The sequence below is a fragment of the Eumetopias jubatus genome, unplaced genomic scaffold (assembly GCF_037043125.1).
Source record: "Eumetopias jubatus isolate StellerSeaLion01/CBP00866 unplaced genomic scaffold, mEumJub1_p1.0 scaffold_4, whole genome shotgun sequence".
In the NCBI taxonomy this organism is placed as follows: domain Eukaryota; kingdom Metazoa; phylum Chordata; class Mammalia; order Carnivora; family Otariidae; genus Eumetopias; species Eumetopias jubatus.
The window spans coordinates 133,504,728-133,532,641 of record NW_028274810.1 but is presented as its reverse complement, the minus strand read 5'-3'; the positions used below and the strand labels follow the sequence as shown (position 1 = coordinate 133,532,641).

Here is a 27,914-nt window from a genome sequence, read left to right as displayed (position 1 = left end):
TACTGCACTTCCAAGAAAAGAATAATTGTATCCATAAGTGTAAACTGGCAAATATCTCGTGTACATATCCCATTTAGGGAATAAAAATCTTTGGGTTTGTGTAAAATGCATTAATATTAATTTCTAAATTGCTCTTTTTATTTTAATTAATAATTTGTTATTTGTGTGAACTTTCAGTCCCTTTAAAATCAGAATTTCTTGATTGCTCAACCATGCAATACATAGACAGCAGCTATATTAATAACCTCTCAAAGGTGCAGTGCACTGATACTGTTATTTATGCTGCTGTCTGGGAAAAAGCTTATTTATTCTGTCCAAGCACCCATGAGACATGAAAACTATTCTTTGTTCAGACTCACTGTGGATAGTCATTTTAAAACTTCAATTACTATTTCAGCATGTTCCTTCCATTACTGTTTCCAGCACCACAGCCAGTAATTTCTAATAGCCAAATGTACTTTATAAACCGTACCCACATATGCCTGCATACAAGGAACGAATAAAGCTATGTATAAATGATTAGTGTCTGCAGAAACAATGTAAAATTTAGATGAAATAATATCAACATATGAATCTTGAACATGCACGTTTTTATGCCTCCCAGCTAATATATATATATATATATATATATATATATATATATATATATATGTTGATACATATCATCATGCATCTTGGAATCAAAGAAAAGTAATCATACATTAATTTTCAACAAATATTTCCTGAGACTGAAGCCAGTAGAGAGCTGCCCCTTGTGCTATCTGGTTTGTAAAACATAACAAAATAATGTAATGTTATTTCTGCCTTTGAACAATTTATAATCGTAATAAATATGATTCATTCTTTTTATTGAAATGAGAGTCTTGAATGAAAAAAGATGGTTTATAGTCTCAATCTTACTTTATGTAGACCTTAACTTCCATGATCTGGCTATAACTTTTCTTCCTGTGTGAGGTTTTGTTTCTGAATTAACATTAATCATTTTTCTTAAATATGCTCTCTATTTTTTCCAGGCTTTTTTGCCATCAAAAAGCGCACACATCTAATTTATGAAAAATTGAAGCAGGATACGTGGATCACACCACTTGAAACGACGATTTTCACTACGTTGTCCTTTATAACTATAATTTGTCTTGAGTGGAGGACATCATAAAAAAATCAACTTTATACAGTTTACTGTTCTAGTCATTGCTGGAACATTGATAAAAGTTACACCCACAATACCTATCATTCAGTTTTTTAAAAACAACACAAGGCATTTCAGACCTCAAAGCCTGGAAAAGGTTTTTTTTTTTTTTTTTCTGTGTCATTGTATATACTTGTATTTCATAGACAACGGTTTGTGTATAAACTGGTCAGGTTTCCTTGTTTGTTTGACAGCTGTCATATTAAGTCTAATATTCTTTAAAGTTGTCTACTAACTTGTATATGAACTTTTGTTTAGGAATATGGAACTATTTTGCTTTATTTTGTTATCCCCATTTCACTATTTCTTTTTAAATTTATTGCATTACATGTCGTTTTCAAAGCCTTTGAAAACAAGATAGGTCATGAGTACACATCTACCTGTAACAGAAAAACTTTATTTGAACCTGAGAAACATCTAGATTCTCTCTTCTTCTTCCTCTGAGTTGACTTTGCCAAGTGAGTGGAAGGTACCTGTTGCTTCCATTTTATCATTTTCTATTTTCTCATTAATGTTCTAAAATCTGGATTTTCTCCCCATTCAATGAAGTCTTAAGGACTTAAGCCTTGAGGACTTAAGGACAAATACATTTTCCAAGTATTTGAACTTGGGAACGTGACTATTTCTCTTTACATCTTATTTTTTCTTTTCTTTTTTTTTTAAAGATTTTATTTATTTATTTGAGAGAGAGAGAATGAGAGAGAGAGAGCACGAGAGGGAAGAGGGTCAGAGGGAGAAGCAGACTCCCCGCTGAGCAGGGAGCCCGATGCGGGACTCGAACCCGGGACTCCAGGATCATGACCTGAGCCGAAGGCAGTCGCTTAACCAACTGAGCCACCCAGGCGCCCCAACATCTTACTTTTTCATTTCTAAAAATGGAGATAATAGTGTCTCAATCAGTTTGTTTTCAGGATTAAATAAGACAGTGGTTAGCAGTATGCCTGCCATAGAGGAAATGTCTAAAAGTGTTACCAAAGATGACAATGTTTCAGTAAATGGATAATCTTCCATACAACTCCATTTTTCAGTTTCTTCATACTTATTAACAGCCTAAGATTTTTCTAATCTCATGGATTCATCTTTGAGCATCATCTTTGATTCTTTCTTGTCACTTTCTTTTTCCATATCCAGTTGTCAGATACTTTCTTTTTGTCCCCTGATAGTAAATCTCAAATCTGCCCCTTCTCTATTTCCCTGATAATACCCTTATTACACCTGAGGGGAATCTATAGAGTGTGTTGACTCACTGAAAATGTTCCCTGAGGGTGAAGAAGGGATAATGAAGTTTTGAGTACTAAGACACTGAAATACGCAGGGATGCCATTATTAAAAATAACAACAGAGGCGCCAGGGTGGCCCAGTCAGTTAAGCATCTGCCTTCAGCTCAGGTCATGATCCTGGAGTTCTGGGATGGAGTCTCACATTGGGCTCCCTGCTCAGCAGGAAGTCTGCCTCGACCTCTGCCCTTCACCCTGCTTATGTTTTCTCTCTCTCTCTCTCTCAAAAAAATAAAATAAAATAACAACAACAACAAAGGAGCAATTAAAAGTGCCAGTAAGCCAAATGAGGCATTTTCAAATATAGCTTAGTAAAGTTTAGAAAACAGGGGCTTTATTATTTTATATGGAAATGTTTAATTTGTAGAAAGGTGATGAGAATAAATCTTATCTGTAATTACTGGTAATATGGGAAGCCAGAGAGTCACCAGTGCCTTGTATTACATATTTATATAATTATTACATTGGGAACTCTTCGGGAACCTAATACAGCAGTTCACATATCAGAGATTTTCAACAATATTGCTAAGGACATGGGTTAAGTATTTTCTTAAAGACTGCATTACAGCTCAAAGATTTACTTGAAATTTATGCTCAATGGAACAAAGTTCACACGATTAAAATGTTAAGAGAGCATTTTGATTTTAAAGGTTTTTCTTTACCTTTACATACAGGCCTGTGATCACTCCAAGCAGCAAAGACTTCAGCTATCCGTTGACAGGTGATGCTCTTAGCACCTTGTAGGACATAATCTTCATCACAAGAGAATTGCACAGTTGATCCAAGGCTAAAAGGGAACAGAGGATTAAAAAAAAATAAACAGGATTAGAAAAATATAACATAACAATTAGTCTCCACTTCTGGTAATATCCAATACGTCAAAAGGTTCCATAGTGGCAAAAAGTATCTTTCTATTTGGAAAACAAAATATGAAAATATAACTTGTACAGATATGAAAGTCATAAACATATGAATCTATTGTAAGTCGATAACATGCAGATGTAGGTAGGTGCTATGGAAAGCTGTCATCAAATTCAATTATCTTGTTAGTTGTAGAAGCCAAGTTTAAGTAATTGACTAAATCTCCAATCCTAAGTAAGTAGTAAACAGGAAGCAAAAAGCGGTCTTCCTGATTTGAGTCTCAGCACTTATATTCATTGCAGTACTTTTCCAGCAGGTATTTTTATGTGCATTTATTTGGATGAATATTTCACATCAATCAATCAATCAATCAATATGTAGGGCTGCAAAATTATGTTGATTGTCTTTCACATAATATTCACCCATCATTTATTACTTAACCTACTGCAATTCTGCTTCCTTTTCCGCTGAAAGTGAAGTTACTTAAAATGATTGTTTCTTAGAACCCTAATTTCTAAGGGTAATGGATGTCTGCTGAAACAAAAACAAAAACAAAACAAAACAGAAACCTGACCATGCATTTTCTTTCTTAAAATCCTTGAAGAACAACTCACCAGAAAAAAAATAAATAAAGTCCAATTTCCTTTATATAGCATGAAAAGCATTCCAGCAATAAGTCTGGCCAACTTCTCCACCTCATGCCTAACACAGTGCCACATGTGAACAGTACCTCTAGCAGCTGACAGTTTCTGTACATGCCATGCTGCTTTCTGTCTGCACTGTTCCTGTCCCCTCTGCCTGAGGGTACTGCCTGCACCCTCTCACCCAGCCTCTGTCTGAAGAGCTCCTGTTTAGAAAGCTGAGCTTGTCATGGAGACAGATTACATGGTCACATTTGTATTGTAAGAACGTACACCTGGAACAGTATACAGTGCAGTTTAACATGTAGATTTTTAGATAATAGGGGTGGGTAAGAAAATAATTCCAATAGTGTAGGCCAATGATCGGTACACTATGTCCTGAGGACAAATCAGGTCCATGGCTTGTTTTCGTATAGCCCAACATGTTAAAAAGTTGTTTATACTTTCAAAAATTTGAAAAATAATATTTTATGAAATGTAAAAATTGTACTCCATTCAGATTTCAATGTGCATAAATGAAGTTTTATTAGAACACAGGTGCATTTTCATTTATATAGTATCTATTGCTGTTTTCATGCTACAATGTCAGAGTTGAGTAGTTGCAATGGAGATTTTTGGTTTACAAACTATGAAATATTTATTATCTCTATAGAAAAAGCTGCCCAACCTCTTATCTAGGCTAAAGATGACCAAAAAACCTGAACTAGGCATGACAAAGAACAGAAAGGCTTAGTATAGGAAAAAGTCTGTATGGTATTAGAATCTACTCTCCTCTGGAGGCATTTTATTTTTTTTTCCCTCACTGTTTCCTTTTAAAAAGGTGGGAATATGAACTGATACAGTCACTGTGGAAAACAGTATGGAGTTTCCTCAAGAAATTAAAAATAGAATTACCATGTGATCCAGTGATTCCACTGAGTATTTACCCAAAGAAAACAAAAGCACTCACTCAAAAAGTTATATGCAGGATAATTTACAGTAGCCAAGATATGGAAGCAACCTGAGTGCCCATCTGTAAACAAATAGATAAGGAAGATGTGGTATATATACAATGGAATATTACACAGCCATAAAAGATGAGACTGTGCCATTTGCAACAACATGGATGGACCTAGAGGGTATTACACTAAGTGAAATAAGTCAGGTAGGGAAAGACAAATACCATGATTTCACTCATATGTGGAATATAAAAAAATGAATAAACAAACAGCAGAATGAGAAATAAAAATACAAAGAACTGATGGATGCCAGAGAGCAGGTAAGTGGGAGGATGGACAAAATAGGTGAAGGGGAGAGGAGGAGAGAAAATGGCAGAAGAGGAGGGGACCCTCGTTTCATCTGGTCCCTTAAATTCAGCTGGATATCTATCAAATCATTCTGAACACCTGTGAATTCAACCTGAGATCTAAGAAAAGAATCTCTGCAATTCTACAAGTAGAAAATCTACCACTTTTTGCAAGGTAGGAGGTGCGGAGAAGTGAATTTGAGGGGATTTATGGGAAGATAAACTTCAGTGGGAGGGAGCCTTCGGAAGCTGGCTATTAGAAAGTGATATAGCAGTGGAGCACAAAATCACAACTTTTAGAGGTCTGTTCCTGTGAGGGATATCCCTGCCTGAAAGGCGCTCAGGTGGCAAAGAAGGGCAGAACATTAGGTGGGACAGTGTCGTCTCAGGATCCCCGGGGTCACAGAAAGAACAGGGGTGCCTGAGTGTGGCAGAGTTCCCAGGCGTTGGAGCAGGGAAGCCAGCTGCAATCAGTGAGGCCAGGAGTAGGCTCTCAGCGTGGTATTGCCATAAACCACAAACAGTGGCTCTATCCGGGGACCACTCCCCAAGCAGGGGCCCAACAAGCAGCAAAACCCCTGCGTCACCCTCCTCCTTCTCCCAGGAGGAGTGGTACAGGTGCCCCCACGATTGGGCAACTGCTCCCGGAGCAGGGGCCCAGAAAGCAACAGACTTCGGTGAGACCACCCCCCCCAACTCCCCTGGGACTATTGCTGCAGGTGTGCATTGCAGGAGTCTGCAGAGTTTGGCCACACAAAGATGCTTGACTGCTTTTCCCTGACGTTGCACTGAAGAGTGGGGGCCGAGATCAGTCAGCTCAGGGGCTAGAAATCTGGGCACTGCAATTTTTGTTTATTTTTGTTGTTGTTGTTGTTTTGTTTTTTTGTTTTTTCATCTTCTAAAGTGGTACAAAAAGTCCTCAGGGAACAAACGCCACATAGAGCAAACCTAAGAAGCTACACTGAGCGTGGCCCCCTAGCAAGGGGCGGTGTAACTCCACCCCAGCAAAGTCACCTGGGAATCAGTGCAATAGGCCCCTCCCACAGAAGATCAGCAGGAGCATCAGTCACATACCAAGTTCATGGATCGCTCAGAACTGAAAAACTCCTGCACTAGAGGAAAAGAGTATATAGAAATCGAAGTTTTTTCTCATGAGTCTTTAGTCTTAAAAATTCTTTTCATTTTTTTCTTCTCAACTCGCTTCTCATTTTAACAAATCTATGTTTTTAAGTCTATTTTTTAATTTTAATTTTTACATTTGTATTTTATAGATATAAAATGTTCATCTATTGTTCATCTATTCTTCTCTGGACAAAATGACTAGAAGGAGAAATTCATAGCAAAAGAAAGAACCAGAGATAATACTCTCTGCCATAGATCTAATTGATATGGATATAAGTAAAATACCAGAAATTGAATTCAGAATAATGATTATAAAGTTACTAGGTGGGCTTGAAAAAAGCATAAAAGACACCAGAGAATCTCTTAGTGCAGAAATAAAATCTAATCAGGCTGAAATTAAAAGTGCTTTAACTGAGATGTAGTCTAAAATGGATGCTCTAGTATCTAGGGTAAATGAGGCAGAGGAAAGAGTCAGTGACATAGAAGACAAAATGATGGAAAGGAAGGAAGCTGAGGAAAAGAGAGAAAAACAACTAATGGATCATGACGGGAGGCTTCGAGAAATCAGCAACACCATAAAGCAAAACAATATTAGAATTACTGTGGTCCCAGAGGAAGAAGAAAGAGAGGGAGGGAGAAAGTGAGAGACATAAGGTATATTGAGCAAATCAGAGGAGAACTTCTCTAATCTGAGGATGGAAACAGTCATTCAAGTCCAGGAGGTACAGAGAACTCCCCTCAAAATCAATAAAAATAGATCAATACCCTGACACATAATGAAGCTTGAAAATTTCAGAGATAAAGAGAAAATCCTAAAAGCTGCTTGAGACAAGAGGTCCTTAGTGTACGAGGGTAGGAACACTGGAGTGGCAGCAGACCTATCCACAGAGACCTGCCAGGCCAGAAAGGGCTGGTATGATATATTCAGGATATTAATGAGAAAAACATGCAGCCAAGAATACTTTATCCAGTAAGGCTGTCATTCAGAATGGAAGGAGAGATAAAGAGCTCCCAGGACAAACAGAAAATAAAAGAATTTGTGATCACTTAACCAACCAAGAAAGAAATATTGAAGGGGATCCTGTAAGTGAAGGGAGAGCCCAAAAGTTACATAGACCAGAAAGAAACAGAGAGACTATATAGAAACAGGGATGTTACAGGTAATGCAAAGGCACTAAATTCATATATTTCAATAGTTGCTCTGAATGTAAATGGGCTAAATGCTCCAATCAAAAGATGCAGGGTATCAGACTAGATAAAAAAGCAAGACCCATCCATATGCTGTCTACAAGAGACTCATTTTAGACCCAAAGACACCTCCAGATTAAAGGTGAGAGGGTGGAGAACTATTTATCATGCTAATGGACATCAAAAGAAAGCTGGGGTGGCAATCTTTATTGCAGACAAATTATATTTAAAAAAATTTTTTTTAAGATTTTATTTATTTATTTGAGAGAGAGAATGAGATAGAAAGCATGAGATGGGGGAGGGTCCGAGGGAGGAGCAGACTCCCTGCCGAGCAGGGAGTCCGATGCGGGACTCAATCCTGGGACTCCAGGATCATGACCTGAGCCGGAGGCAGTCGCTTAACCGACTGAGCCACTCAGGCGCCCCTACAGACAAATTATATTTTAAACCAAAGGCTGTAGTAAGGAATGAAGAGGGACATTATATCATAGTTAAAGAGTCTATCCAACAAGAAGATTTAACAATTATAAATGTTTATTCTCCTAAATTGGGAGCAGCCAATTAAATAAACCAATTAATAACAAAATTAAAGAAACACATTGATAATAATACAATAATAGTAGGGAACTTCAACACCCTACTCACAGCAATGGACAGATCATCTAAGCAGAAGATCAATTAGGAAACAAGGGCTTTGAATGACACACAGGACCAGAGGGACTTCACAGATAGATACAGAGCATTCTATCCTAAAGCAACAGAATACACATTATTCACAAGTGAATGTAGAACATTCTCCAGAATAGTTCACATATTGGGTCACAAATCAGGTCTCAACTGATATTAGAAGTTTGGGATCATTCCCTACATATTTTCAGGCCACAATGCTTTGACACTGGAACTCAATCACAAGAGGAAATTTGGAAGGAACTCAAACACTTTGAGGTTAAAGGGTATCCTACTAAAGGTTGAATGAGTCAACCAGGAAATTAAAGAAGAATTAAAAAAAAGAACTCATGGAAACAAATGAAAATGAAAACACAATTGTTCAAAACCTTTGGAATGCAGCAAAAGCGGTCCTAAGAGGGAAGTACATTGCAATACAAGCCTTTCTCAAAAAATTAGAAAAGTCTCAAATACACAAGCTAACTTTACACCTAAAGGAGCTGGAGAAAGAAGAGCAAATAAAGCTTACACCAAGCAGGAGAAGAGAAATAATAGAGATTAGAGCAGAAACTAATGAAATAGAAACCAAAAGAATAGTAGAACAGATCAATGAAACTAGAAGCTGGTTCTTTGAAAGAATTAACAAGATTGATAAACCCCTAGCCAGACTTATCAAAAAGAAAAGAGAAAGGACCGAAATTAATAAAATCATGAATGAAAGAGGGGAGATCACGACCAACACCAAGGAAATACAATCACTTTTAAGAACATATTATGAGGGGCGCCTGGGTGGCTCAGTCTTTAAGCATCCGCCTTCGGCTCAGGTCATGATCCCTGGGTCCTGGGATCGAGCCCTGCATCAGGCTCCCTGCTCAGTGGGAAGCCAGCTTCTCCCTCTCCCATTCCCCCTGCTTGTGTTCCCTCTCTCGTGCTGTGTCTCTCTCTGTCAAATAAATAAATAAAATCTTAAAAAAAAAACATATTATGAGCAACTATATGCCAATAAATTAGGCAATCTGGAAGAAATGGATGCATTCCTAGAAACTTACAGACTACCAAAACTGAAACAGGAAGAAATAAAAAACTTGAACAGACCCATAACCAGGAAGGAAATTGAAGCAGTAATCAAAAATCTCCCAACAAAGAGTCCAGGGTCAGATGGTTTCCCAGGGGAATTCTACTAAACATTTAAAGAAGAACTAATACATAGTCTTCTGAATCTGTTTCAAAAAATAGAAATGGCAGGAAAACTTCCAAACTCATTCTATGAGGCCAGAATTACCTTGATCCCAAAACCAAAGACCCCACCGAAAAGGAGAATTACAGACCAATATTCCTGATGAACATGGATGCCAAAATTCTCACCAAGATATTAGCCAATAGGATCCAACAGTACATTAAATGGATTATTTACCAGGACCAAGTGGGATTTACTCCTGGGCTGCAAGTGTGGTTCAACATACGCAAATCAACTAATGTGATACATCACATTAATAAAAGAAAGGGCAAGAATCATATGATCCTCTCAATTGATGCAGAAAAAGCATTTGACAAAATACAGTATCCTTTCTTTTTTTTAATGTTTTATTTATTTATTCATGAAAGTCAGAGAGAGAGAAGCAGAGGCAGAGGGAGAAGCAGGCTCCCCTCCTAGCAGGGAGCCCGATGCGGGACTTGATCCCAGGACCCTGGGATCATGACCTGAGCCGAAGGCAGACGTTTAACCATCTGAGCCACCCAGGCACCCTACAGCATCCTTTCTTGATTGAAATTCTGCACATTTTAGGAATAGAGCATCCTTTCTTGATCAAAACTCTTCAGAGTATAGGAATAGAGGGTACATACCTCAATATCATAAAAGCCATATATGAAAAAAAACACAGCGAATATCATTCTGAATGGGGAAAAACTGAGCTCTTTTCCCCTAAGGTCAGGGACATGACAGGCATGACCATTCTCACCACTGTTGTTGAACATAGTACTAGAAGTCCTAGGATCAGTAATCAGACAACCAAAAGAAATAAAAGTCATTCAAATTGGCAAAGAAGAAGTCAAACTCTCACTCTTCACAGGTGACATGATAGTTCATGTGGAAAACCCAAAAGACTCCTACCAAAATTGCTAGAACTCATACAGGATATTGATATAAAATCAATGGAATTTATGGCACCAATCAATCAATGGAAATCAGTGGCATTTCTATATACTAACAATGAGACAGAAGAAAGAGAAAGTAAGGAATTGATTCCATTTACAATTGCACCAAAAAAATCATAAGATACCTAGGAATAAACCGAACCACAGAGATAAAGGATCTGTACTCTAAAAGTACAGAACACTTATGAAAGAAATTGAGGAAGACACAAAGAAATGGAAAAATGTTCCATGCTCATGGATTGGAAAAATAAATATTGTTGAAATGTCTATGCTACACAGAGCAAATTACACATTCAATGCAATACCTATCAAAATACCATTGACGTTTTTCACAGAGATGGAACAAATCATCCTAAATTTGTATGGAACCAGAAAAGGTCCTGAATAGCCAAAGCAATCTTGAAAAAACTATAGCTGGTGGCACCAGAATGCTGGATTTCAAGTTATATTACAAAGCTGTAATCATCAAGACAGTATGGTATTGGCACAAAACAGACACATACATCAATAGGACAGAATAGAGAGCCCAGAAATGGACCCTCATCTCTATGGTCAACTAATCTTCAACAAAGCAGGAAAGAATATCCAATGGAAAAAATGACAGCTTCTTCAATAAATGGTGTTGGGAAAATTGGACAGCCATGTGTAGAAAAATGAAACTGGATCATTTTCTTACACCAGACTCAAAGATAAACTCAAAATGGATGAAAGACCTAAATGTGAGATAAGAATCCATCAAAATCCATCAAAAACTAATGATGTAATGTATGGTGATTAACATAACAATAAAAATTTAAAAAAAAAGAATCCATCAAAATCCTAGGGGAAAACACAGGGAGCAACCTCTTAGACCTTGGCTGCTAGACATGTCTCCAAATGCAAGGGAAATAAAAGCAAAATGAACTGTTGGGACTTCATCAAGATAAAAAGCTAATGATGTAATGTGTGGTGATTAACATAATAAAATAAAAATTTAGAAAAAGGTAAAACTTATTCACAGCAAAGGAAAGAACCAACAAAACTAAAAGGCAACCTATGGAATGGGAGAAGATATTTGCAAACGACTATCAGATAATGGGCTAGTATTCAAGATGTATAAAGAACTTACCCAACTCAACACCCAAAGAACAAATAATCCAGTCAAGAAATGGGCAGAAGACATGAGATACTGCCTCACACCAGTCAGAATGGCTAAAATTGACAAGTCAGGAAATGACAAATGTTGGCTAGGATGCGAAGAAAGGGGAACCCTCTTACACTGTTGGTGGGAATGCAAACTGGTGCAACCACTCTGGAAAACAGTATGGAGGTTCCCCAAGAAGTTCAAAATAGAGCTACCCTATGACCCAGCAATTACCCTACTTGGTATTTACCCCAAAGATACAGATGTAGTGAAACGAAGGGGCACCTGCACCCCACTGTTTATAATAGTAATGTCCACAATAGCCTAACTGCGGAAAGAGCCGAGATGTCCATCAACAGATTAATGGATAAAGACAATGTGGTTCATATATACAATGGAACATTACTCAGCCATCAGAAAGGATGAATACCTACCATTTATATCGACATGGATGGAATTGGTGGATATTATGCTGAGCGAAATAAGTCAATCAGAGAAAGACAATTATCATATGCTTTCATTCATATGAGGAACAAAAAAACAGCACAGAGGATCATAGGGGAAGGGAGGAAAACTGAATGGGATGTCATCAGAGAGGGAGAAAAACCATGAGAGACTCTTAACTATAGGAAACAAACTAGGGTTGCTGGAGGGAAGATGAGTGGGAGGATGGGGTAACTGGGTGATGGGCATTAAGGAGGGCACGTGATGTGATGAGCACTGGGTGTTATACGCAACTGATGAATTATTGAACTCTGCATCTGAAACTAATGATGTCCTATATGTTAGCTAATTGAATTTAAATTTAAAAAAAGGAAAAAAATGGGTGAAGGGAGTGCAAGATATAGGCTTGTATTAGTATTGTATGGTGACAGATAGTAGCTACACTAGAGAAGTTGTACCACTGTGTTATACACTGAACTAATGTAACACTGTGTGTCAGCCTATATTCACATTTTTAAAAGTGGCTATCTTTAAATATAAAACACACTCAGAAAAGTGTAAACACCCATACAACCAAGGAATAAAAGATTAGGGTCTTCTTGAACTTCTTCATGACCCCAAGATTTATTTAGACTGCTCTATAGCCTGAGCAGCCTTACAAGTTTAACTAATGGCAAATTATTTGCCCTTTTTTACTTCCTCATCTTAGTCAATAAAAGCTCTATCCTTCTGGTTGAAGACCAAAAACCTTGGGAGTCATTCTTGCCTCATCTTTCTCTTTTACTTTTTACATCCACCTCATTGAGCAAATCCTGTTATGAACACTTTCAAAATCAAGAACCTAATATTTCTCACCCCTACAGTGTTACACCTTGATCCAAGCCACCATAATTTCTCATCTATGTTGTTCCCTATGGTCCTTTTGCTGTGTTGCTGCTTTTCTGTAATCTATCCTTAAATAGCATCTGTAGCAATTATTTTAGAAGATTGCTCAAATTATGCCTTTGTTCTGTGTCAAATCTTCTAATGCTTCCCTAATTCACTGAGATAAAGGCAGTGCCCTGACAATGGCCTATGTGATCTGCCTGTGCTAATTTTTAGATCTCATTTCCCACCACTTTCTTCCTCAATCTCTATTATTTGGTTACACTAGCTTCCTTACTCTGGCTTGAAAATATTAAACATGCGCTGGCCTCAGGGTCTTTATGTTTATTCTTATGTTAGTCTGAAAAACGCTTCCATCCATAAGGTCCTCTTTGGCTATTATCTATAAAACAACTCCTCCTAATCCATAAGCTTTTTCCATGTTATTTCCTATACACTATCTGATGCACTGTGTATTTGTCTACTCATTGCATTTCTCATCCTACTAAAAAGACTCCAGGCACTTGCCTATTTTGTTTTCCAACCTGTCAAACATATCTTATTATGTACCGATTTATTAAGTATATATATATTTTTGAGAGGCTGAATATCTTTACTATATATGTATAATAAAAATAAATATATATCTTTAATAATGCAAATAGATGATATAAATGCCTTATTCCAGAGATATCTTATCCCTATAATTGGACAAATTATTCTTGGGTAAGATACTCTCTGAAGGTTATTTAAATTGCTTATAGCCCACATGCACTCATCTGCTACTATGTGACCCATTTGCTGTGTGTGTTCCAGAAACAGTGAGGAAAGTAATGTGATTAGAACAAAACAAATGAAGGAGACCAGGGTAGGAAGTGTTTGAGCTTGTTTCTTTTGATTATAGCAAACTAATACACAGCTTGGAGACAGGCATTTTGTAATAATAAACATGTAGGTGCTCTGCTACTATACCAAAAATGACCAGTGATGGTCCCTAAAGTTTCTACCCACTCCCTTATGCACTCAAAGATTAACAATACCAGTTAATACAATGGGGAAAGTAGTGTAGAGCTGTGGCCAATAGTTTATCTTAAGATAAAGAGTCTCAAAGAAATTTCAAATCCTAACTTTTTCCCAGTTTTATGGCTTTGAGACTATAAAAATGTCTGAAAGCCTCAGCTTCCTCATCTGTTGGGATCATGTAATGAAATATCATCTATAAGGTACATAGTTACTAACACATATTGAGCACTCAATTATTCCCTTCAATTATGGAAGTAACTGTGAAAGCTGTTAATTTCTTCCCCACTATCAAAGGAAAGAGTCTGGGCACCTGCAAATACCTCCATTTTGGATCACAGCTACACTTGAACGGACTCCAGAAGAAAAAAACTAAAAATGTATAAAATAACACAGAGAGGGCAGAAATCAATGGAATAGGAGGTCTTTTCAGAAGAATCCAGGCTCAATAATATCTAGAAAATGGATATCTTGAACAAATGTACTGTGTTTTCATTTTATGAACTGTTTTAATATTTGAGTCAATCTTAAAAAAAATTTACAGCTAAGTTTCATTAAAAATAGTGGGGGGAGGGAAGGATGGGGTGGCTGGGTGATAGACATTGGGGAGGGTATGTGCTATGGTGAGCACTGTGAATTGTATAAGACTGTTGAATCACAGACCTGTACCTCTGAAACAATTTATACATTCTATGTTTAAAAAAAAAAAGATAGCAAGAAGGGAAGAATGAAGGGGGGGAAATTGGAGGGGGAGACGAACCATGAGAGACTATGGACTCTGAGAAACAAACTGAGGGTTCTAGAGGGGAGGGGGTGGGGGGATGGGTTAGCCTTGTGATGGGTATTAAAGAGGGCACATACTGCATGGAGCACTGGGTACTATACACAAACAATGAACCATGGAACACTACATCAAAAACTAATGATGTAATGTATGGTGATTAACATAACATAATAAAAAATATCTATTTCTATGTTGGTAGGATACTCAATCTGATAGAACATTCCAAAATAAACAATTGAACACATTTTTAATTTCAAAGTATGGAATCATCAAGCATATGATATGCAATGACATAGCTTGAAAAACAAGTGTTGATCTTCACCGTGATTATATTGGCCCATGTTTAAGCACTATCATTTTTTTATTTATTTTTTTAATAACTTTATTTATTTAAAAGAGACAGCACGAGTGGGGGGAGAGGCAGAAGGAGAGGGAGAAGCACACTCCTCACTGAACAGGGAACCTGTGGGACTCAGTCCTAGGATGCTGGGATCATGACCTGAGCTGAAGGCAGACATTTAACCGACTGAGCTACCAGGTGCCTGCACTATTATCTTTTTTAAATTATACTTACTATTGCAGAAACACACTAAAATATCAAAGCGGTCAGTGAAAAAAGATGTGACTTTTTCAAAATATGTAATTTTTTCCTATTCTAACCCAAGAGAGCTAATATCATTTTATTTATACAAATAAATATGAATAAATACAGAGTTGTGGAAGGACCAATGACAGTTATTGGGTCAGAAAAGAGGGACAAAGGAATCTGGAGAGCATTGTATTAAGAGTGAATATGTATTTACTTTTTTTTTAGTTATTTTTTGGTTAATGTAAAGGTCGAGACAATTTCCTGACAGATGGAGAAATTCCTCACTAAAACAGATGTATATTTTACAAAATTATCACTGTACAAGTAGAAACTATCCAGGTATGAAGGCTGACATAAAAATTAAAGCATCTGCAAATCATTTCTGAAGAAAAAAAGTTAAAATACTAAACATGCAGAAAATAACTATCATCAAAATGATCTCAATAATATGTTTAATATCTTTGAAAATCAAATGATTCTCTAAATGTATTTAAATTAATAATTTCAAAAATGATTAATTGTACATTAGAAAACCTGAGGTTATTCTTACCAAAGTGAGATTTGGAGTAGAAAATATTACAATATGATTTTTTTCTCTTTTAAAATTACACAAGTGATTTATGATTGTCATAGAATATTCTGATAATAAAAGATTAGGAAAAAAGTAAAAATTATTTTAAGCTCTACACCGTTAACATATTTTTAATCTAATTCCAAAATTCCTAGTCTTTTCTTATTCATATTCATTCTCTTGTCCTTCCTTACTGTAAAAACAGAGCAATTGCATTTCCTTTTGTAAAGGCTATTTCTCCACCTGGTTTTGGATTCAGTAATGTCCCTCCTTTGTACCACTGGTTATTCTTTCTCTCTTGAATATTCAGTCTGTCTACCTTAAGCTGGAAGCAAAAGTGATAGCATTAACTCACTTACTATAAAGTTGTAGAAATTATATACATATTCATGCAATTTATTCTAAGGTGATGGTAAATTACCTGATTTTCAAAATATATTGTTTCTGATTCTAAAATATATTGATAATTTTTTTCAGATATCTTAAAAGATATTTAACTTTAATAAAAACTTTCCTTCAAATGAGAAAAGAACACCATGGTCTTTTTATATGTATTGCTCATTTATTTCATTGTCTTTACAACATTAATGCCATTCCTTTCCAGAGATAGTATCAGCAGAATCAATTCTATGCCAAATGTCAGGATACTTCAATTCAGCATTCAGACACTTTCATATTTTAGTCTCCTGCTCTGTTACTTTCTTTGCTTTATGGGTTATAAGTTTGGATACTGTCCCTGGGTACCTTGGCTTGTGCAATGGTGCAATGTTAAAATTCACTCACTACCTCAATCAATATGGAAACCAAATACTACATTCTCAAGCTCCCCAAACTTGGACTTCTGTGTACCTTTAAAGCAAACCGAGAAGGGGATGCTGCTATCTGCCCCACCTTCCAATACTTCATTTCACTTCAGCCTAAATTCTATCACTAGAAGTAAATCCTTCTTATGGTTTTATTTCATATATGCATATACTTCTATGAAACACAATAGAATAGAGAAATTCCAAAAAGGACAATATCCTGGGAAAATGAACAATCCCAAAGAAATAGTTTGTTCAGAAAGAAACACAAGACCACTAGATGAGTGCATTACTGTGGATTTTCATATAAGAACATAACAGCTCTTCAAAACAAAACAACAACAAAAAAAAAAAACAGCCCTTCATTAATTAAATAGCTGCTTAAGCTAAAAGAAAAGCCAGTAAAATGAGTTTGAATTCTATACCTTCAGAGAAAAGGATAATGATTATTATCATGGAACCCTTTACTTAAACTTCCAAAATTAACTGTGATCACCTTATCAGAACTCTTAAAAATTTCCTCCTCGAAAGGAAATTTTGTACCTAAAAAGATTTCCAAGTTTTAAAATTCAGTACAATTATGAAAAAGATAACAACTAAAAATCTTATTTTTATCTTGATATTTATTTCTTTTCTATTTTTACCTGACGTATAGGAGATAAATCCTTGCCACTGTTTGCTTTTTTGTTTCTTTTTTCTCTTTCTCTTTTTTTTACATCTCGTATTTAACATTCACTAGATCAAATATTGTTTCTTGATTGAGCATGAATTTTTAATAAATGTTTAATCCTGGATTGGCACAGTGTTTTTACAAGTGAAGTATCGTACAGATCTGTAATTGTGTTATAAAGCAAGAGAAAGGCACATAGTAGGAAAATGCTATTCTTTGATGGCAAAAAAAATAAAGAATAAATTAGCAAATAGTGTTTGTGAAGTTTAGGAGTAAAAAAGGGTTAGGTTATTCAGAAAAATCACAATATACACACACTTCAGTGACAAAATAAAATTTATTTAAAAGTATGAACAAAAAATGTTGTACTGTGATAAAAATGTTTTATGAGACCAAGTGTTAAAATTGAGAATAATGAACTTTCAAATAGTATTAATTGAAAAACTATAATAGGTATGGCACCAGTTTTGTTGCTACACCCATAGAAAAGAAAGTAGCTGATGCAATTAGAAATTAGAATCTGATAATATAATTCCTGAAAACCAAAATGCAAAATAAAATTAGTGTCAAAAGTAAGGTCTAAAAAGCTTTAATGCTATGGTGTTAGGTTGGTAAGTTTCCTAATCATTTCCACCACAGGTTGTTTTGTAGCTCACATGAAAGCATATCCATAAAATGTGCCTTGCATAGGCAGTGTCATAAAGTAAGGCAAATTTAACATCACATTTTTGGCACTTTAGCTCTAACTGTACCTATTGCTTTTCTACTCCTATTCTGCACATCCCTGTACTCATACTGGCTATGAACTAAGTAATGCAATGAGGCTAACCCTATTTGTTGAATTTTTCAGAGCTTACATTGTTATCAAACTTTGACATATATATGTAATTTTTAATATTGGTAACCAGTTCATTGCAAAGAGCCCCCCAAAGGACTACGACCTTCTGTTTAAGAATAGCTGTCATAGAGGGATAAACCAATTGAAGTAGATGTTTAAATAAAATCAGATCTACCTCAGAGTAAGAACACATTCAAGAGGCATAGATGAATTGAAGCTGGAATACAGTGTTATAAACTATCCAAGTTGGTCAAGTTTTTTTTTTTTTTATATCTTAGAATACTTTTTAAAAGAATATTAACAATTAATATTTGAATATATTGGGCATTCTAGTTTACAAAGCACTTCTCTGTATAAAATCCCATTTAATCTACTCTTGTAGCAGTTATCAATTTCATTTATTCTTTAGCCAGAGAAACAAACAGATGCAAGAGTAATCCACAGGGAACTTTGTGGGTGATATTTAAAGTGCAATGACTAACACACAATGCAACTCTCTCATTGTTTGTGAACCACTTAATGCTTTATAGGATGGAAAGACCACTTAGATTGGACACTGACTACCCACATTTAATATTTGTATCTTAAATCTTACATGGAGATGCTGACAATAATAAATTATTGTAAATGTCGGTAATGCAAATTTGGCACATTAAGTTGCTACTGCCATGTTAAGCATATAATATAAAATAAACTTAGTTTTACACATTCAATTTTAGTAACATTATGGCCCACTGAGGAAAATTTCAAGCAGATTGGATTAGATTATCTCTAGGTGCATTCTATCTGTAACATTTCATGAATCAATCTGCTTTTTATTAAAGTAAATGCCACAACAAATACACCTCAAAGACTTCATTGTGTTTTCATGTAGTTGTGCTTCTTTCATGAATGAAGAATGTTTAACTTAGAAGTGAGGTGTTCTCAACTTTTAAATCGTTTTCATTTAATATAGTGATTGTGCTATAATGCAGTTCCTCTAACATGAATATTAGCAAAATTATATTATCCTGATTAAAATAACTTTGCAATTAATGTCTCCATTTACAGGGAAAATACCTTTCCAGTAAAAAACAAAAACTAAAACCAAAATTAAGAAATTGTGCTTTCATAAATGTTGGGCAAGTCTCACTGTCACCTTTCTGAAGTCCAAAATAGGAACTGGAGAGTACAGGGTGACACAGAAAATAACAGATCCCTCTGAGGTTTTCTTGTTTCCCAGCTAGAAAATTCAGAAAAAGGGTAATAATAAATATCATAATAAAAAGCAAATCGTTGTATAAAATATTACCAAATAGTGTATGGCAATAAATAATATCTATAACTCAAATTTTGGCTATGGAATTCTTTTAACTTTAAAATAAAAGTCCCAAGCATTCCCCCAGAGTATGACATACAATGATTGGTTCAAAGTTTTCATTGCTACTCTGCTACTTAATACAATAAATATTCCCATGAGTCTTAAGGAAGATGTGGTCCTGTTTTTATCATCTTTTCACTAGCTCTATATGACCACAAGGCACAAAACTAGAGAAATACAGAAAACCACACTCTGATTCTCTGAATTGCAAATCAGAGAAGAGCTCTATATAATGATTTTTGTGCAAGCAGAAATGAGTGAGTGAACTTCTACCTTAAAGTGATCAATTGTATTTGAGAAGTTAAATGTAGAGTGATAAAATCATATTATTTTAGGGGTGCCTGAGCGGCTCAGATGGTTAAGAGTCTGCCTTTGGCTCAGGTCATGATCTCCTGGTCCTGGGATCGAGCCCCACCTCGGGCTCCCAGCTCAGCGGGGAGCCTGCTTCTCCCTCTCCCTCCGCCTCTCTCTCTCTGGTCGTGTTCTATCTCTCCCTCAAATGAATAAATAAAATCTTTTAAAAAATCATATTATTTTAGATATTCTAAAGAATCCCAAATTCTCTCATGGTCAGATTGTCCTCAGTATATCACACGATGTGAGTTCCAAGAGTATGAACTAGTGAGGGGTTTAAAACAGTTTTGCCCTTGGAGTAGGAAGTTTGAAGCTAAGGGAAATCTAAAAATCACAGCCACAGACAGTGGACACGTATACAGAGTTATGATAAAGGGCTGGGCAGAATAGTAGAGACATTTTATGAATCACTGGGATACAAGCTGAATCCTGTAAACTCTCAAAGGGAAAAATTATGTCTTACTCTCCCTTTTATCTCCTACATCTGGGGTCTAGCTCAGTGTCTGCTACTTAAGTACCAGAAAGTATTTGCTGAGTGAAAGAAACACTAGGATTGGGGCGCCTGGGTGGCTCAGTCGGTCAAGTGGCTGCCTTCGGCTCAGGTCATGATCCCAGGGTCCTGGGATCGAGTCCCACATCGGGCTCCCTGCTCAGCGAGGAGCCTGCTTCTCCCTCTGCCTGCCACTCCCCCTGCTTGGGCTCTGTCAAATAAATGAAAAGATAAAGTTTTGAAATCATGATGGATTTCCAAAAAAGTTACAAGAGTTGTGTTCCTTAAAAATAATTTAAACAAGGGGCACCTCTGTGGCTCAGTTAAGTGGCTGCCTTCGGCTCAGGTCATGATCCCAGGGTCCTGGAATTGAGTCCCACATCGGGCTCCCTGCTCAGCGAGGAGCCTGCTTCTCCCTCTGCCTGCCACTCCCCCTGCTTGTGCGCTCTCTCTCTCTGTCAAATAAATAGATAAAATGTTTGGGAAAGAAAAGAAACACTAGGGTAAGGCAAGGTAGTTTAGATGCAGAGCCAGGAGAAATTTGCTGATTTGGGGCATTCTGTAGTATAGTTAGAAATACCCTATTGTCCGTCTGGACTCTGACAATGGAATGAGAGGGAGCTGGTTCATGCAACAGGGCTTACTAAAATACGAAATAAAATGCCAGAGTGCATTTTATTGCATATTTTTTCGGCCCTTTTTTACTAGATAAAATTGCAGTTCCCAAATGGTGTTGAGCATGTCAGGTTGGTGCAGTGAACACAGGGGTAGCCGCAGTGTACTTCAAAATTTTTGAAGGAAACACAGACATTTATCATGCATCAATCAAGCCACTAGCTTGAGAGAGTTCATAGTTTCAACATTGGATCACTATATTTCTCTCAATGACATCATAGCTTTGTGAAGCTGGATTTTCAGTGGTTGCTGTAATAAAAAGCAGGTACTGCACCATTTCACTGTGAAACAGGAAATGAGAGGGATGATATCTAATCTGATCCAAGGTTTGAGAAGTTGAGCAATGTACAACAGTGCAAGGTTGTTAGAACATAAATTTGTAAGACAAAATGGAAGTGCTAAATATTTCTTTGGGCCTGAAGAAAATGATTAAGACACTAAAGGCACTGTGATACCAAAGAGATGGGAACTTCTTGTGCTAAAACACAATACCCCATATTATAAATCTATTTATTTTTGTATAGCAGTGTTTTTCAAAGTGTGTCTGGAGCCACTGACATTGTAAATCCCAGGGGGTTGGGTCTTTTTATATATTCAGACATATTGACCATACCTCCTGTGTCTGAAGGTAAAGCTCAGTAAATTGAATTTTTTTAAAGATTTTATTTATTTATTTGAGAGAGAGAGAATGAGAGATAGAGAGCACAAGAGGGAAGAGCGTCAGAGGGAGAAGCAGACTCCCTGCTGAGCAGGGAGCCCGATGTGGGACTCGATCCCGGGACTCCAGGATCATGACCTGAGCCGAAGGCAGTCGCTTAACCAACTGAGTCACCCAGGCACCAGTAAATTGAATTTTTATACTGAAATTTTTAGGTGATTCCAATAAGTCAAGAAGATTGAGAATGAACAACTTATACCTGAGACTTATATTACACTGTATGTTAACTAACTGGAATTTAAATAAAAACTTTTTAAAAAAGGGAATGAACAAATTAGTGGTCAGCTGGGAATATGGATTAAGTAGATCTAGAAATAAAGCAAGGACTTGGTCTGAATATGTTTTAGAAATGCTAGGTATTATTAGGTATCATATAAAGCTCTACAGATGTTACATACTGCTTTCTTGTTAAAGTGTGGGATCTTTGGGATAGAAAATGTGGGTCACTCTTGGTCCAGTTGCTTCTTACCTCTTTCACCTTGTCTTCCACAATTTGTGCCCATTTCCACCCTGGCAACCTACCTGACTGACCCCCCCCCCCCCAACATACACATGACAAACCATCCTTTCAGATACCCATTTATTCACCCTTCCTTGCAAACACTTTTTTCACCTTTTTAAAGGGTACAATTTTGGGGGTTTTAGTATATTCACAAAGTTATACAACATCACTACTATCTAATTTCAGAATATTACTGAAACTTTACTTTTATTATGAGACTCCATACCTGTTAACAGTCACTCCCTCTTACCCTCATAGGTGGCCAGACCACCCAGTAGGCTCACAATGAAGTCACAGGAATCATGGGTGCTTGCAGTTGGAAGCCCTTGGGTGAGATGGGAATCTTGAGTGCGTGTGGGTGGGGGGGAGGGAGGAGATACCTGTAGGGCAATTGCTTATTCTGTGACACCTGACTTCACCCTCCTTCTCACAAATCTGTGTCTCTGTTTTTGAGCTCTTCTGGTAACCACCTGAATGTCCCACAGAAAGACCACAAATTCAAAGTATCCCAAATTCAGCTTATCTCCTTGAAACTTGTTCCTCTTCCTTTATTTCCAATCTTAGTGAATACTACTACCATCAACTTAGTCATCCAAGACAGAACTTACCACACTTGCAAATATGCATTCATTAATCTATTTATTCAATATGTATTCACTGAGTGTCTACATACGAGTTACAAACTCAAATGTCTAAAAATCAAAGCCAAAAATTTGATCATGAAAAGGTATCTGCTTGATTAAAGCCATGTATATTCTAGGAGAACGCTTCTATTATTTTTTTTAAAGATTTTATTTATCCATTCATGAGAGACAGAGGGAGAGAGAGAGAGAGAGAGAGGCAGAGGGAGAAGCAGGCTCCCAAGGAGCAGGGAGCCTGATGCGGGACTCGATCCCAGGACCCTGGGATCATGACCTAAGCCGAAGGCAGACGCTTAACCATCTGAGCCACCCAGGCGCCCCTATTATTTTTTCAAAGATTTATTTATTTTAGAGAGACAGCACACCCAAGGGGGAAGGGGCAGAGGAAGAGAAAGAGAGAGAATCCTCAAGCAGACTCCCCAGTGAGCACAGACCCCACATGCAATTCCATCCCAGGACCCTGGATCATGCCCTGAGCTGAAATCAAGAGTTGGTGGTTTAGGGACGCCTGGGTGCTCAGTCGGCTGAACATCTGTCTTCGGCTCAGGTCGTGATCTCAGGATCCTGGGATGGAGAACCACATCAGACGTCCCTGCCCTGCGGGAAGTCTGCTTCTCCCTCTATGCCTCCCCCAGCCTGTGTTCTCTCTCTCTCACGTGTGTGCGCTCTCTCAAATAAATAAAATCTTAAAAACAACAACAACAAAAAATAAATTAGCCACTTAACCAACTGAGCTACCCAAGTACCCCTAAAAGAATTAATTTTTTCTTAAATACGATGCAGGCCCAACAAAATAGAATGCTTCCGGACCACGATTATTGAATCTTTGCTATATGTTAGTTTCTATGCAAACGGGATACAGAGGACACCATATTGAAAGGAGATATTACACTCTGCTCTCAAAAATTTATGGGCAAGAAGAGACAAATAGAAAAAATAATTCACAGTACCACATTTTAAGTGTGGAGATTATTTAATAAAAAAGAAAGGCGGGTCCCTAAAAAGGCTGGTTGGGGTTGAAACCTGAGCTTAATACTAGAGGTTGAGCAGATGTAGCCAAACGAAGAATGAGAAGACAGACATTCTACATAAGGAATGCAGCCTACAAAATTTGCAGCGATTACGGACATGACAGATTCTGGGAACCACAGTAGTTGACTATGGCTAGTCTAGTCAGTTTGCGTGTACATGCACATGGGTATGAGTTGAAGTTGAAAGTGGGAGTAGCATGGATGAGGGATAAAGGACTGGTAATATAGGAGATTGGAGAACAAAACTGAGACTAAATCATAAATTGCATTTTTATGCTGTCTGCATCTGGCAGACTCTCTACCTGTTGCTTGCCTTTCAACAATTATCTCATACCCCTTAAGCAGAACCCTGACTTATTCAGGATATTCAGGGTATCTTCATGCCAGCCCCAGGCAAGACACACGTTTTAGTTTACGATGGTTATATTAATCTCATTCACAAGGCAATTGATTGTTTCAAAGGTGTGCATGGCAATCATTTCTGGACAATGAAATGGAAGTTGGCTAAGACTTTTCTTCCTGAACACGAATACAAGATCTCAAAAAGAGAAAACTTTTTGACATTAGCAGTTCTTCCTTTTTTAAAAGAGGTATTGATATCTGGAGCAAGGGCATCTTGCCATCAGGAGACAATCAGCAAGTGGCTCAAAACTAATATGCTAAGAATGATGAAGGGAAAAGATTTAAAAAGACAGAAAGAGACTTGTTCTCCAATAGTATTACTAAGAACCAGAATGTATGTTATGTATGTTATTTGGGAAAAATAGAGCTTTATTTGTAAAATGTCCTTCGGGTATTCCCTTACTTGCAATAGCTTATATAAAGGAGTTTAGAAGTTACCTTATGATACATCACTTTGCCTTTTTCTTTTTGTTTTGCTTAAACATAACATGTGTGGAGTAAAGTTTTTAATTATGGGAATGTATTCCATATTCCACCAATTGGGAATGTATTCCATTCCCTAGTCTACTTGGCAAACTCCTTTTTGGGCTTTATCTTCCACCCCATTTTGTACTTGACACTCAGCAACATAAACTATCCCTGGATGTGCTGCATGGTATAGAGCTCTGTGTCCATGCATGTGCTCTGCACCCATCCTCAAATTGTCTCCTATGCGTCTTGTCTATTTGAAATACTTCTACCCATTATCAGAACAAAATGAAGATGTCACCTCCCTTGGGGCAGCTTTTCCTCTCTATATCTCCCAAAGAGGTAATCATCTATTTCTCTGTATATTAGATATATTTATCTGATTGTACTTATCACAGTGCATTACAATTTTTTTAATTCCATTTTTCCTATACAACTGAAAACTCCTTTTCAACCAACAGTGCACAAAGGTTCACTTTTTTCCACATCTATGTTAACATTTGTTATCTCTTATCTTTTTGATGATGGCCATTCCAACAGGTGTGAGGTTATATTTCATTGTGGTTTTAAACTGCATTTCCCCAATGTTCAGTGATACTGAGTATGTTAGTGATCTTTTCATGTACCTGTTGACCATCTGTATATCTTCTTTGGAGAAATGTCTATTCAGGTCCTTTGCCTATTTTTTTTAAAAAACTGGATGATTATTATCATTATTTTTGCCATTTAGTTGTATGAGTTCTTTATACATTTTGGGTATTTGCCACTTATGAGATACATGGTTTGCAAATAATTTTTTCCCATTTTATGGCTCATCTTTTCACTTTGTTATTGGTTTCTTTTGCTGTAGTTAGTTTGATGTCATCAACTTGTTTTTTTGCTTTTGTTCTCTTGCTTTTGGTGTCAGATTAAAAAAATCATCACCAAGACCTACATCAAGGAGCTTTATTCCTATGATTTCTTCTGGGAATTTTGTGGCTTCAGGTCTAACATTCAAATCCTTAATCAAATATTGGGTTAATTTTTGTGAGTTGTGTAAGAAATAGGTCCAATTTCATTCTTTGACATGTGACTATTACCCTAGCACCATTTATTGAAGAGGCTGCCTTTTCTCCGTTGAGTATTCTTCATTTCCTTGTCAAATGCTTGGTTTAATTCTGTTTCATTGGTTTATTTGTCTGTTTTTATGCCAGTACCATACTATTTTGATGACTGTATCTATAAAATATAGCTTGAAATCAGGAAGTGTGATACCTCCTGCTTTGTTCTTCTTTCTCAGAATTTTTTTGGCTTATTGGAGGTCTTTTGTGACTCCATATAAATTTTAGGAATGTTTTTCCTACTTCTGTAAAAAACATCATCAGAGTCTTGTTTTAAAAGCATTTATTTATTTTTATTTGAGTATAGTTGACACATAATGTTACATTAATTTCAGATGTACAACTAGTGTGATTCAACAACTCTGTATGTTATATTTTGCTTATGACAAGTGTAGCTACTGTCATCATACAACACTATTATAATACCATTGACTATATTCCCTATGCTGTACATTTTATTCCCATGACTTTTTCATTCTGTAGCTGGAAACTTGTATCTCCCACTCCCTTTCACCCATTTTGCCCATTTCCCCCTTCTCCCTTCTGCCAACCACCAGTTTGTTCTCTGTATTTGTAAGTCTGATTCTTTTTGTTTGTTTATATATTTGTTTTGTTTTTTTCTTTAGATTCCACATATAAGTGAGATCATGTTTTTTGTCTTTCTCAGTCTGATTTATTTCACTTAGCATAATACGATCTAGGTCCATCCAGGTTGTTGCAAATGGCACAGACTCATCCTTTTTCATGGCTGCTGAACATTCTAGTGTGTGTGTGTGTGTGTGTGTGTGTGCGTGTGTGTGTGCACGCAAGCATGTGCATTTGGGCGTACACATATATACCACATCTTTATCCATTCCTCCACTCATGGACACCTGGGTTGCTTCCATATCTTGGCTATTATAAACAATGTTGCAATAAACATAGGGGTGCACATGTCTTTTTGAATTAATGCTTTCATATTCTTTGGATAAATACCCAGTAGTGAAATTATCAGATCATATAACATTTTGATTTTTAATTTTTTGGTAACCTTGATACTGTTTCCCACAGTGGCTGCACCAATTTATATTTCCACCAAAAGTGCACAAGGTTTCCTGTTTCTCCACATACTTGTCAACACTTGTTACTTCTTGTCTTTCTGATTTTTCTCATTCTGACAGGTGTAAGGTGAGAGCTCATTGTGATTTTGATTTGAATTTCTCTGATGACTACTGATGTTGAGCATCTTCTCATGTGTCTGTTGACCATTTGCATGTCTTCTTTGAAAAAAATGTCTATTCAGGTTGTCTGCCCATTTTTAATCAGATTATTTATTTTTTGGTGCTGAGTTGTATAAATTCTCTATGTATCTTGGATATTAATCTCTTATCAGATATATGCTCTGCAAATATCTTCTTTCATTCAATAAGTTGCCTTTTTGTTTCCTTTGCTATGCAGAAGCTTTTTATTTTGATGTCATCCCTATAATTTATTTTTGCTTTTGTTTTACTTGCCTTAAGAAGACATATGTAGAAAAACATTTCTATGAAGGATATCTGAGAAATTATCAACTGTGTTCCCTTCCAGGATTTTTATGGCTTCAGGTCTCACATTTATGTCTTTAATCTATTTTGAATTTATTTTTTTGGTGGTGTTAAAAAATTGTCCAGATTCATTCTTTTGCATGTAGTTGTCCAGTTTTCTCAGAACCAGATACTGAAGAGACAGTCTTTTCCTCATTGTATATTCTTGCCTCCTTTGTCATAGATTAATTGACCATATAAGCATAAGTTCATTTCTGGGCTCTCTATTTTGTTCCATCAATCTATGTGTCTATTTTGCGCTAGTACCATTTTGTTTTGTTTACTACAGCTTTGTAGTATATCTAAAAATCTGGATTTGTGACACTTCCAGCTTTGCTTTTCTTTCTCAAGATTGCTTTGGTTATTTGGGACCTTTTGTGATTCCATATAAATTTTAGTATATTTTGTTCTAGTTCTTTGAAAAATGCTGTTAGTATTTTGGTAGGGATTGCACTGAATGTGTAGATTTCTTTAGGCAGTATGGACATTTTAACATTAATTTTTCCAATCCATGAACATGGA

At 36.6% G+C, this 27,914-nt stretch overlaps 1 protein-coding gene across 4 annotated transcripts in view; it reads right to left on the bottom strand.

The window, feature by feature from the left end:
* CSMD3 (CUB and Sushi multiple domains 3) overlaps positions 1–27,914 on the bottom strand; it is a 1,163,243-nt gene that overhangs the window by 645,041 nt on the left and 490,288 nt on the right. For all 4 annotated transcript variants that reach the window (XM_028122520.1, XM_088023099.1, XM_028122521.1 and 1 more), the window contains one exon: positions 3,126–3,250. In XM_028122520.1, coding sequence (XP_027978321.1) covers positions 3,126–3,250 — 125 coding nt within the window. The remainder of the gene's footprint in view (positions 1–3,125; positions 3,251–27,914) is intronic.